The sequence below is a fragment of the Brachyistius frenatus genome, unplaced genomic scaffold (genome assembly GCF_029030835.1).
Source record: "Brachyistius frenatus isolate BFR_SWC_R1_liver_20210118 unplaced genomic scaffold, ASM2903083v1 Contig_105, whole genome shotgun sequence".
In the NCBI taxonomy this organism is placed as follows: domain Eukaryota; kingdom Metazoa; phylum Chordata; class Actinopteri; family Embiotocidae; genus Brachyistius; species Brachyistius frenatus.
Window position 1 is genome coordinate 1,042,583 of NW_027210704.1, and position 13,739 is coordinate 1,056,321.

Consider the following 13,739-nt stretch of genomic DNA (forward strand, 5'->3'; position numbering starts at 1 on the left):
TACATGGAGCCGTCCACCATGAGGTATCCACTGATCCACAAGGAGAATATTATACGAAAAGTTAATTTGATCTTTTATTTGTGGTCTCGTGGCATTATTAGTGACACAATCTGAAATGTTGCGGGAGTTTTTCAGCTGAAGCTTGAACAACTAAAGAACTTCAGAGCCTTCATCACCTTTCGGAAGTCATGGCACTTCTTTCCTGTTCTGCCGCTGAAGGCGAGCGTTTTGCAGGAGATGATTTGTTTGACCTCTGAGTGTGTTTGTGTGTTTATTAAGTGTATGTCTTGCGCTGAAGTGGAATAAGAGCAGATTACAACAGCAGTACAACACTCACAAGAACAGACTGGATGACAAACTAAGTTAACAATATACAACATCTAGTATACTTTTATTTTACACATATACTTTACATGATACAAAAATATTGATCACAGTGTATTTTCATGAAAAATACTGAAATTGCAATATACAGAGGTTGAAAAATAACATTTAATAAATTATATAATCAATATCTGACATAAGAATATTGAGACATAATTAATACATTCTCCCCCAAATATTTTAAAACAAATTATTTAGACAATATTTTCAAACAAGTGTCGAGTGTTGACTCTTTCTTTTAGTCCTTCCCTCCAATCCAGGACTCCGATCGGTCGCTCTCCCATTAAAACTTCCTCACAGCGGAATCAGTGCATTTTCTGACCTCCAGATCACCAGAGTTTCCCATATCTGCACTCCAATCACTAAGGCCTCCCCACGTCCATCAGGGTCCACACACTTAGCTGCCATCACAGCTGATGGGGATACTCATGACCAGCAGGTCTACATGGGACGGGTGAGGAATTCTACTCGTTAAGTTTATTATCTGTTCGTTAGCGCCTCGTGATCCGGAGGTTAGTCCAGCCGTCTCCAGTGAGACGGAACGCAGCGACACACTTCCTCACTGAAGAAGAACCCTGGTTCACACCTTCGCCTTCTGACCTCACAGGGAGGCCTGAGACAACTGCAATGAAAAAGAACAAACAGGATTCAGCTTCAAACCCAAAAACAGCCTAACGCAGGCCGGACATAATGTACAATAAATTATATTAAGCTAATTAAATTGTGTGGCCCACCCCCTTTTATTATGGGCTGGCTGTATGGTAATTTCTGGCTATGCTACTGGTTTCAGCCAGAAAATCTTTGAAGACCACAACTTAAATTGTATCATGTGGTTTATTTTTTGTTGTGATTTGGATTTTTACTTTTCCGTCACAAATTACTTCTCATGTTGCTCATGAATGAAGTCCATTATCCTTTGGTTCCAATGCGTCACATAATCCACCTATCATATGATGATTGCATTTTTTTTTTTTTTTTTGCAGGAACATATTCTAATGGTTTACTATTGGAGAGCAGTTGACTTGAAACCTGATTCCAAAGTAATGTTGAGATCCGGTTCGTCACTGGTATGAATGAAAACTAAGGACTTACATATTATCCACTATTTTGTTTTGGTCACATAAAGTCTCCAGCCATGATGATGTGCTGTGGTGGTGTACTGTGTCCCGGGAGCCTGCAGGCTTTCAGTATAACCAAACACTGCTGCCTGACAAAGAGAAAACACTAACTACTTTCTTGTGTGTCCTGAAGGTCAAAGGCCCAAACTAAGGTTAAGATTTCATAGCAGTAAAAAGCACCTCCTTCAGAGCTACCATGTGATTTACAGCCCATGCCTGATCCCCCAGAGCTTCCACCAGACCACGGTGTTAATGTTGAAGAAATGTTTTAAAGTTGAACTTCTAATGCAGTTACTGGTCCCTGGCATTTTGAAACATTGTGGTGTTAATCCAGTTTCTAAGGATTTTTTTTTTTTAACAAGATGAAAAAATTAACTGATCACTTGGATTTTCTGAAAATGATCAAGTACTCTGTCAGAAATGACAACGGAAATACCTTAAAGCTCAGAAACATCTGCAGCTGCCTTGTATCTTATATCTCATATTAAGGCTGTCACAATATCAGATTTTCACAACACGGTTAGTGTGGTCAAAATAGTTCACAATAGCAACATCAATATCGATTGAACATATTTTTCAAAATAATTATAATTACACTATTCGGAGGGGTACCACACTGTATGGGAATTGATGATTGGTGGTGGCACTCCTCCTTAATGCTGCTTAGTACTCGCTATGTAATAAAGTTCATCTATATCAATGACTCTGTAGGTCTTGCTCACTCTAGTAAAGGGTGGATGAATTGTCTTCCTACACCAAATCTGTCAGCCCCAGAAGACTCATGTACTGTTACAATTGGATCTGCAAGTTCCCCTTGTGCACTTACATTTTGAGCCACAGCCTCTTTTATTTCTCTTTATTTAAACGTTCTAAAACGGCCTGCTATATTAAAAACATTTTATTCTTCCTATCACGTAGACGTATATTCGATTTAATTGCTTTACTCTCAAAAGTTGCAAAGTGAGAAGGGACGCTGGGAAATGCTTGTTTGTGATGTGTCATGTGTGAGGGGTGTTTGTGGTGAGGGGATGGCCCATGAAAACTATTTGCATGGGGACCAATCACATTTCTCTTATGCTGCAGCTTACCAGTGCTTGAGAAAATGTCAGCTAAAGAAACATAAAAGGCTGCGGAAAGAATGAGATGCTTTTAAATTTCATTGAACAACAACAGTCCTGGATAGAAAACAGCAACCATGATATATTTTTTTACAGTTTGCTGGTCACTACTTGGCAAAATAAGCCTCAGTGTAAACACAATGACAAGGCTACTCTTCAGTAGTGAGCACAAATACACTGCTCCAAAAAATAAAGGGAACACTTAAACAACACAATGTAACTCCAAGTCAATCCCACTTCTGGGAAATCAACCTGTCCAGTTAGGAAGCAACACTGATTGTGAATCAATTTCACCTGCTGTTGTGCAAATGGAACAGAAGACAGGTGGAAATGAGGCAATTATCAAGACAACCCTATAAAGGAACGGTTCTGCAGGTGGTGACCACAGACCATTTCTCTGTCCTCGTCCTTTCTGGCTGATTTGTGGTCACTTTTGCATTTTGTCAGTGTCCTCACCACTAGAGATAGCATGAGGAGGTGTCTACAACCCACAGAAGTTGCTCAGAGTGCAGCTCATCCAGGATGGCACATCAATGCACGCTGTGGCAAGAAGGTTTGCTGTGTCTGTCAGCACAGTGTCAAGAGCACAGAGGAGATATCAGGAGACAGGCCGGTCCACCAGGAGACGTGGAGGGGGCCGTAGGAGGAGCGCTGCCAGAGCCCTACAAAATGACCTCCAGCAGGCCACTAATGTGCATGTTTCTGCTCAAACTGTCAGAAACAGACTCCATGAGGGCGGTACGAGGGCCCGACGTCCACAAGTGGGGTCTGTGCTTACAGCCCAACACTGTGCAGGGCGATTGGCATTTGCCAGAGAACACCAAGATTGGTAGCTTCGCCATTGGCGCTCTGTGCTCTTCACGGATGAGAGCAGGTTCACACTGAGCACATGTGACAGACGTGACGGAGTCTGGAGACGCCGTGGAGAACGTTCTGCTGCCTGCAACATCCTCCAGCGGGACCGGTTCGGCGGTGGGTCAGCGACGGTCTGGGGAGGCATTTCTTTGGAGGGCCGCACAGCCCTCCATGTGCTAGCCAGAGGTACCCTGACTGCCATTAGGTACCGGGATGAGATCCTCAGACCCATTGAAGACCATATGCTGGTGCAGTGTTCCTTCTGATGCATGACAATGCTAGGCCTCATGTGGCTGGAGTGTGTCAGCAGTTCCTGCATGATGAAGGCATCGATGCTACGGACTGGCCTGCCCGTTCCCCAGACCTGAATCCAATCCAGCACATCTGGGACATCATGTCTCGTTCCATCCACCGACGCCACATCCACCGCAGACTGTCCAGGAGTGGACTGGTGCTTTGATCCAGGTCTGGGAGGAGATCCCTCAGGAGAACATCTGTCATCTCATCAGGAGCATGCCCAGGCGTTGTAGGGAGTGATACAGACACGTGGAGGCCACACACACTACTGAGACTCATTTTGACTTGTCTTGAGGAATTTCCACAGAAGTTGGATCAGTCTGTGATCTGATTTTTACACTTTTATTTTGAGCATGATTCTGAATCCAGACCTCCATGGGATAATGATTTTGATTTCCATTGATCATTCTTATGTTATTTTGTTCTCAACACATTCCACTATGTAATGAATAAAGATTTTCAACTGGAATATTTCATTCATTGAGAGCTAGTGGGTGGCACGGTGGTGCAGTGGTTAGCACTGTCACCTCACAGCAAAAAAAAGGTTCCGGGTTCGAATCCGGTCCTGGGCCTTTCTGTGCGGAGTTTGCATGTTCTCCCTGTGCTTGCGTGGGTTCTCTCCGGGTTCTCCAGCTTCCTCCCATCATCCAAAAACATGCACCTCAGGTCAGGTTACCTGGCGCCGCGCTAGTGGCAGCCTGCTGCAGCAGCTCCCCCCTGAGAGCCCCCCTGCTGTAGCAAAGAAATTTCCCCTCGGGGATTAATAAAGTGTCTAAAATCAAAAAAAATCTAGGATGTGTTGTTTAAGTGTTCCCCTCTTTTTTTTTTTTAGCAGTGTAGATAGACAGGGAGTGAGGTCATTGGATGAGCACATTTTCATTTCCCAGCATGTCTTTTTCCTTCTAAGTGATGGGAAGAAATATTCATTAATTATAAAACATGCGTTTTGTAAAATTTCAATAAAAAGATAGATAAAATACATTGTAACTCAAACCATAAGTGCACACGGGGGCAGGCAGTATATATATTCCCATTTCTTTCTCACACTGCTAAGGTGTTGGTGAAAGTCAGATCTCGTTAATCCATCCAGGTGAAAGAATATTGGAGCCTCTGGCCCTAATTAAATTCAAGCTTGCACTACACCAACAGATCATTGACCATTATGAATTGTTAATGAGTAAATCTTCATCCTAGTCACTTATATGACACCTAGCAGCTGGCACATTGCACGGCAACTGTTGCAAAGAGGCTGGGCCTCATTGTCCAAACTTCAGATAATTACATAAGCAGTGTAGCCATGAAAGTCAAAATAATATTTGAAATGGTTTTACTTCAGCACAGTAAAGGTTTTGGTGTGTAACTGTCACTGCAGTCGCGGTTGCTTAGGGAGACACCTATGAACCTGTGATGAAATACACAGAATAGTTTGAATGCACAGAAACTCTCATTCACACACACAGTCATAGTCAAACAGACCTAAGTGCCAGATCCCAGAGTCAAGATTCCTATTGCAATGCTCTACTCATAAATCACTCTCAAACAGGGTCACAAAGGGTCAAACGTGGACGGGATGGATGGATGTGTGTATATGTGTGTGTGTTTCCTTCTGTTCTGGGAGAGGAAATGGTTAAGTGACAGCCAGAAGAAGTCATTAGCACACTGAAATCTTGTATTACACACTGGGTTCACTGCAATAACCACCCACTGCCGTCAGACCTGTGCTTTCCTCTCGCTATATGCACCCACTAACATTCCCAGTGTATGAACATGTGTGTGTGCGTTAGTGTGGACTTCTCCAGGATGATGCAACCATTGAAACATACCAAGAACTTACACTGTTGAAAGACCCTAATCACAGTCATATAGAAATCATTTATGTCAATTTTGTAATTCATTTTTTGTATTCACAAATTCACAAAATGTACTTCAAAATGTCTGACTTTACATAACACGTGAATACAAAAAAAACTGATACAAAAATTAGCAAAACAAAATGTACTTCAAAATGTCTGACTTTACAAAACACGTGAATATGATAATCAGAAGTGGATGAGTGGATGCACAATGGATATTGAATGGATAGATGGGTGAGGGGATGGATTGCAGTTTAATGGATGAAGAGATGGCTATACAAACTGGCAGAAGAATGGATGGGTAACTGAATGGACAAAATGATAGAGATGAATGGACAAATGGATGGCTGCATCAGTAAATTGATTTATGAAGAAATTAATGAAAAGACATTTAAAATCACAGAGGTTGCACGACACAAACAACACGCCTGTGAGATTTGTAAGCATTTTGAGATGGCAGTGAATCCCAAAAGTTGAAAATTATAAAATGAAGATGAAAGACACTGCAACTGGAAACAAATTCCTAGAGCAAAAAGGGGGCTTTCATTCTTGCCATCTAATGTACGATCTTAGCTTTCCACAATCACAGCTTATCTCACAACTTGAAGTGAAAAATGGTTCACTCAGTGGAAATTTACAAGAGCCAACAAAATACTTAATTTCTTTGGTTTAGAATTGCACTCATTTGCAATGAACTGCCTTTTCAACCGCTGCATTGCAAGCGCCGGTGCACCGAGAGCGAATGCAGGTGTGGCCGATGAATGTAGATGTGGTATTTTGGTAGAATTTCAGTCTTAGTATTACTCGATCTCAGTGCTGCATTCGACACGGCCGACCAGTCTGTCTAGTAGTAACTAGTAGTAACTAGACAGACTAAAAATCTGGGTGGGACTCTCTGGCACAGCACTAAACTAGTTTGAATCCTACTTGAAGGACCGAGAATACTTTGTGTCTGCAGCTAATTACACATCAGAGCGGACTAAAATGACATGTGGTGTTCCCCAAGGTTCAATTCTGGGGCCTCTTCTGTTCAGCATCTACGTGTTTCCACTGGCTCAGATTATGGAAAGAAACAAAATGTGTTATCATAATTATGCAGACAACACAAATCTACATAACTATATCGCCAGCGGACTATAATCCCATACAAGGGTTGTAAATGCATTGAACAAATCAACAACTGGATGTGCCAAAATTGTCTTCAATTAAACAAAGATAAAACAGAAGTCATTGTTTTTGGGGCCAAGGAAGAACGATTGAAAGTCAGTGCTCAGCTTCAATCACTGATGTTAAAAACCACAAACCAACCAAGAAATCTGGGTGTAGTTATGGATTCAGACCTCAATCTGAACAGCCATATCAAGACAATTACAAAATCAGCCTACTATCACCTGACGAATATATCAAGGATTAGAGGACTTATGTCTCAACAGGATTTGGAAAAACTTGTCCATGCATTCATCTTCAGTAGACTGGACTATTGTAACGGTGTGTTTAAGGGTCTCTGCAAAAAGTCAGTCAGAACACTGCAGCTGATTCAGAACGCTGCAGCTCGAGTCCTCACTAAGACCAAGAAAGTGGATCACATCCCTCCAGTTCTGAGGTCTTTACACTGGCTTCCTGTCCAACAAAGAATTGACTTTAAAATCCTGCTGTTGGTTTATAAAGCACTGAATGGTTTAGGGCCAAAATACATTTGCTGCTACCTTATAAACCCTCCAGACCCCTCAAGTCATCTGGGACGAGTCTCCTTTCTGTCCCCAGAGTCAGAACGAAACATGGAGAAGCAGTGTTCAGTTTCTATGCTCCACATATCTGGAACAAACTCCCAGAAAGCTGCAGGTCTGCTGAGACTCTCAGCTGCTTCAAATCAAGATTGAAGACTTTTCTGTTTGCTGCCGTCTTCAATTGAACCAAACTCAAGAATGTTGATCAGTTTCCTGCATTTCTGCATTATATTACTCTATTTTATTTCTTAAACGGCACTGCAACTTTTATTCTATTTTTAGCTTGTTTAATGTTTTAATGACTGTTTTTAATGTTTCGATCAATGTTCTTAATTGTTTTTAAATGTCATTTTCTTTTGTTTTTAAATTTCCTTTTCTTTTGCCTGATGTTTTGTTGCTTTTAATGGTTTTATGTGAAGCACTTTGAATTGCCTTGTTGTTGAAATGTGCTATTCAAATAAACTTGCCTTGCCTTGCCTTGTCTTTAGGGAACACAAACGCAGGCGCAGCGTGGCACAGTGGTAAAGTAGAAGCAATAGATAATTAGAAAGTGTGTCACAGCCGACTTCAATCACGGCCCATTAAATCAACTCCTCTCATTCCCTTTAAAACAGCTGTGGTGCAACTGTTGATGAAGGAGCAGACCGGCACCGGCATCCAAACTTTACGCAGAAGGAAAATTATTTGTCTGTTATTTTACAGTTCGCAATCACCAAATTTATGGTACTGCGAGTCGGTCTCAGAAGATGTAACTAATATTATAAATGCCTCTTTCCCTGGTATTATGAGAACCGCCATCTAGTGTCAGAAGCAGTTCAATGATATAAGATTAAGGGACAAACAAAATCTTGAGTCACGTAAATGCAAAACACTGGCATTAATTAAATGTCAAAGTCAAATTCCACCAAATGACAACTGGCGGACTTTTGGATCTTGGATAGAAACTACAGACTGTTTATTTCCTGGGTTTCTGCAGCCTGCCTCCACGGCCAGTCAGTGCCAAGGAGAGGCGGGTTCTGTCCTCACCGCTCCAAACTCTAAACAGCCCGTCCGCCAGGCTGCCTACTCACATACACAAACCAGAGGACTACGGCAGAAAGTAACGTTAATATGCACGACAACTATTTTAACAGTGTAATGCTGGATTCAGACATTCATACTGCGTCATGACATGTGCCAACTGCTGGATTGACATCTACTTCAATAGACAAGAGTCAGCTTAATCTTGAATATGATTAACTGAATCAGATGGTTGCATTAGAAGATCTTGTTTTAATTATTTAAACTAGTGGGATTAAGTACCATATTTGAACTGCAGAGACTCATCTTTACGCACACCTTGTTGAGCCTTCTGTCCATCTCGATGCAGCTGGGTTTACATTGAGCCATGGAAATTACAAATTGGCGCAAGCACGAAAAAAAGAAACCTTGCGCGGTACCGGGTATGAATACAGGGCCCAATATCTTTAAAAGCTGAGTGCTCTTTTGCAAAGGATGGAATTTTTAAATCAGCAAACAGTGGATGGTACTGAGCCCCGCAGATCTCTCCTTACCTGCATGTGGCTTGGTGAAACCTTCTTCCTTTTAGGAAACACTTATTAGGTGATTCGTTACATTCACAGGAACACTTGGTCTTGTTGAGGGGCTGGTGCCTTGGACACGTCTTACTACACATGCACTGGCAGGTGTCCTTGTTGAAGACGTGGTTCAGCGGGCAGGATGGAGCGGGCAGCACGTTGCAAATGCACTGGCAAGTGTTGCGGTCGAGGTGTCGGTTCGGGCCGCAGTCATGAGTTGGATCCCTGTGCCGACACACACACTGGCAGCTTTCCATGTCCAGTTCCTTATCTGGGCCACACACATCTGCTGAGAATATGTCTGGAGGTGGAATAAGAAGGAGACATACAGGTGAAGTGGGTCATTTACAGTTATTAGATAGATAGATAGATAGATAGATAGATAGATAGATAGATAGATAGATAGATAGATAGATAGATAGATAGATAGATAGATAGATAGATAGATAGATAGATAGATAGATAGATAGATAGGTAGGTAGGTAGGTAGGTAGGTAGGTAGGTAGGTAGGTAGGTAGGTAGGTAGGTAGATAGATAGATAGATAGATAGATAGATAGATAGATAGATAGATAGATAGATAGATAGATAGATAGATAGATAGATAGATAGATAGATAGATAGATAGATAGATAGATACAGTGGGTACGGAAAGTATTCAGACCCCTTTAAATTTTTCACTCTTTGTTTCATTGCAGCCATTTGCTAAAATCAAAAAAGTTCATTTTATTTCTCATTAATGTACACTCAGCACCCCATCTTGACAGAAAAAAACAGAAATGTAGAAATTTGTGCAAATTTATTAAAAAAGAAAAACTGAAATATCACATGGTCATAAGTATTCAGACCCTTTGCTGTGACACTCATATTTAACTCACATGCTGTCCATTTCTTCTGATCCTCCTTGAGATGGTTCTACTCCTTCATTGGAGTCCAGCTGTGTTTAATTAAACTGATTGGACTTGATTAGGAAAGGCACACACCTGTCTATATAAGACCTTACAGCTCACAGTGCATGTCAGAGCAAATGAGAATCATGAGGTCGAAGGAAGATCTGGCCAAGGTTACAAAATAATTTCTGCAGCACTCAAGGTTCCTAAGAGCACAGTGGCCTCCATAATCCTTAAATGGAAGAAGTTTGGGACGACCAGAACTCTTCCTAGACCTGGCCGTCCAGCCAAACTGAGCAATCGTGGGAGAAGAGCCTTGGTGAGAGAGGTAAAGAAGAACCCAAAGATCACTGTGGCTGAGCTCCAGAGATGCAGTAGGGAGATGGGAGAAAGTTCCACAAAGTCAACTATCACTGCAGCCCTCCACCAGTCGGGGCTTTATGGCAGAGTGGCCCGACGGAAGCCTCTCCTCAGTGCAAGACATATGAAAGCCCGCATAGAGTTTGACAAAAAACACATGAAGGACTCCCAGACTATGAGAAATAAGATTCTCTGGTCTGATGAGACCAAGATTGAACTTTTTGGCGTTAATTCTAAGCGGTATGTGTGGAGAAAACCAGGCACTGCTCATCACCTGCCCAATACAATCCCAACAGTGAAACATGGTGGTGGCAGCATCATGCTATGGGGGTGTTTTTCAGCTGCAGGGACAGGACGACTGGTTGCAATTGAAGGAAAGATGAATGCGGCCAAGTACAGAGATATCCTGGAAGAAAACCTCTTCCAGAGTGCTCTGGACCTCAGACTGGGCCGAAGGTTCACCTTCCAACAAGACAATGACCCTAAGCACACAGCTAAAATAACAAAGGAGTGGCTTCGGAACAACTCTGTGACCATTCTTGACTGGCCCAGCCAGAGCCCTGACCTAAACCCAATTGAGCATCTCTGGAGAGACCTGAAAATGGCTGTCCACCAACGTTCACCATCCAACCTGACGGAACTGGAGAGGATCTGCAAGGAAGAATGGCAGAGGATCCCCAAATCCAGGTGTGAAAAGCTTGTTGCATCATTCCCAAGAAGACTCATGGCTGTACTAGCTCAAATGGGTGCTTCTACTCAATACTGAGCAAAGGGTCTGAATACTTATGACCATGTGATATTTCAGTTTTCTTTTTTAATAAATTTGCACATATTTCTACATTTCTGTTTTTTTCTGTCAAGATGGGGTGCTGAGTGTACATTAATGAGAAATAAAATGAACTTTTTTGATTTTAGCAAATGGCTGCAATGAAACAAAGAGTGAAAAATGTAAAGGGGTCTGAATACTTTCCGTACCCACTGTAGATAGGGGTCTGAATACTTTCCGTACCCACTGTAGATAGATAGATAGATAGATAGATAGATAGATAGATAGATAGATAGATAGATAGATAGATAGATAGATAGATAGATAGATAGATAGATGGATAGATGGATAAATGGATAAATGGATAAATGGATGGAAGGATTTCTGCAGAATAGAATTTAACAATATCAGAAAAAGGAAAGTGAATGGTACCCTATGCAAAACGCTGCTGTAAATGTGGTCTATTATTGATATGTTGCACAACTGCATATAAAAACAGTGTACATGGCAGTTGCTTGACGACACTGATAAAGTATTCCTTAAATGTACTTGTGATTTTCTCGCTTTCCTTTGAGAAAACACAGATGGTTCTCTTTCAGTGCTGACAAGTCAACATTTAGCTGAAAAACACAGCAACAGAAACCAAACAACAGCAACAAAAGGTCTGGCAAGTACTGTAGATGTTCAGATTGTTCCAAACACACGTGTGTTTGCATGTCTACAGATGAACAAACACAGATAACAAAGAGACCCAGATTACTGCTGAGAAAATCCAAGACGCCTTTGCTCCCATGTTCACACAGACTTTAAAAACCTAAAGTAATCAAAAGAGGTTCAGGAGAACTTAATTTTTCTGCACGGATGATTGTGTTTAATCTGGGAAGAAAATCTTCACCACACAATATAATTCATGTAGATATTTCGGGGGAGAACACTTGAAAAATATCTGAATTAATTCAAAGGTTTTGCCCATAAAGTACTTTTTAAAACGTACTCATGTTTGGAAACAAATTATTAATTGACCGTAACAAAATAGGTGATTAAAGGAAAACAATTCTTTGAGGAAAAAGATCACATTATTTATGGGCAAAAATTACTAATTTTAGGGAACAAATCAGCAGAGAACTTGAAAAACGACATAATTTAAGGGAAGAAATTATCTATTTGACTGAACAAATTATTCAATTTAGGCAAATACTATGAGCACTAATAAAAGAACAATTAGGAGAAGAACAACGTGAACGCTTTGAGGAGGTGGTTATAAACCATTAGAATCACAAAACCAATTTTAAAGCCAAGAAATATTGAGTGTGGGCTGGATGTCAGATAATATTGAAATATTTGAATGGTATTCCATATTGTCAGAGTAGTTTACACATTCATGTTTCCAAAGAAAGATACAAAAAAATATTAATTTCTGCAAAATCACATAATGCTGATACATTGTGGTTAGCTGCAGTCACTGGCAGAGGTCAGTTCTCTGCAAACACACGTATAGATAGAAACACAATTTACTACTGAATAGGACAATATCATCTCTATGGAATTTAAGCAAGAAATGTGTGGTTACCCCACCCCTACTTGCCCTAAACTAGGATTTCACAGGATCAACAAAAGACTGGAAAAGTTGTGTGATGCTAAAATAAAAACATGTGGTTGAATATCTCATAACTAATTAGGGTTAACTGGCAACAAATCAGTAATGTGATTGGGTATAAAAAGAGAATCCCAGAGAGGCAGAGTATCTCAGCAGTAAAGGTGGAGAGATTTCATTATCTACGATACATATTATCATTTGAATATTCAGAGAATCCACAGAAATCTCTGTAAACAAGGAACAAGGTTGAAAACCACTTTCAAAACGCCACCATCTCCTCCATTCCCAAATGTGTGTTGTTAAAAGAAGAGGTGATGCAAAACTGTGGTAAACATGCCTGTCCCAACTTTTTAAAATGTGTTGCTGTTGCTGCCATCAAACTCAAAGTCAGCACATATTTTCTAACAATGAGTTCAGTTTCAACATTTGATCTGTGTGTGTGTGTGTGTGTGTGTGTGTGTGTGTGTGTGTGTGTGTGTGTGTGTGTGTGTGTGTGTGTGTGTGTGTGTGTGTGTGTGTGTGTGTGTGTTTAAACATTTTATTAAATAAACGTAATCAAATAAACTGACGGTGGTTGAGACACAGATGCAGTCCACAATAAAATATTATTTCAGCCTGACACTATAGTCGGTCTGAAAGCAGTCAGCTTAGTGAAGATAACTTAACATACTCCCTTGTTAAGTCGGAGTAGGAAAATTATTTGTCGGGTATTTTCTGGTCCGTAATCACCACATTCATGGAATTGCGAGTCGGCCTCCATTATGAGAACCGCCATCTAGTGTCAGAAGCAGTTCAATGATATAAGATTAAGGGACAAATAAAATCTTGAGTCACATAGATGCAAAACACTGGCATTAATTAAATGTCAAAGTCAAAGTCCACCAAATGACAACTGGCGGACTTTTGGATCTTGGATAGAAACTACAGAGTGTTTCTGCAGCCTGCCTGTGGAGGCAGGCTGCAGAAACAGTGCTGTGGAGCAGGGCAGCAGCGAGTTTAACCGTTTGAGCTGAGTATTCATCTCATCCCTAGTGACAAAACCAGACTGTGGCAGTGGGGCGTGGTTGTGGGTCAGCTGCAGGTGGGACTGATTGGGGGAGAGGTTCAGGAACCAGGGAGAGTTCATCAGCGCAGGTGTTTGGTGTTACTGATTTCTCTCTCTCCATATATACCAGCAGGAGCGCGCTGCACCGCTCTCT

General features: G+C 41.3%; 1 protein-coding gene across 1 annotated transcript in view; it reads right to left on the reverse strand.

Annotated features, from left to right (window-relative positions):
• Nucleotides 1–437: 437 nt before the first annotated feature.
• vegfc (vascular endothelial growth factor c) overlaps nucleotides 438–13,739 on the reverse strand; it is an 83,762-nt gene continuing 70,460 nt past the window's right edge. Inside the window, exons 6-7 of the mRNA XM_069712023.1 lie at nucleotides 8,906–9,230; nucleotides 438–1,006 (exon numbers count right to left, since the gene is read on the reverse strand). Of these exons, the coding sequence (XP_069568124.1) occupies nucleotides 898–1,006; nucleotides 8,906–9,230 (434 nt within the window). The 3' untranslated portion in view covers nucleotides 438–897. The remainder of the gene's footprint in view (nucleotides 1,007–8,905; nucleotides 9,231–13,739) is intronic.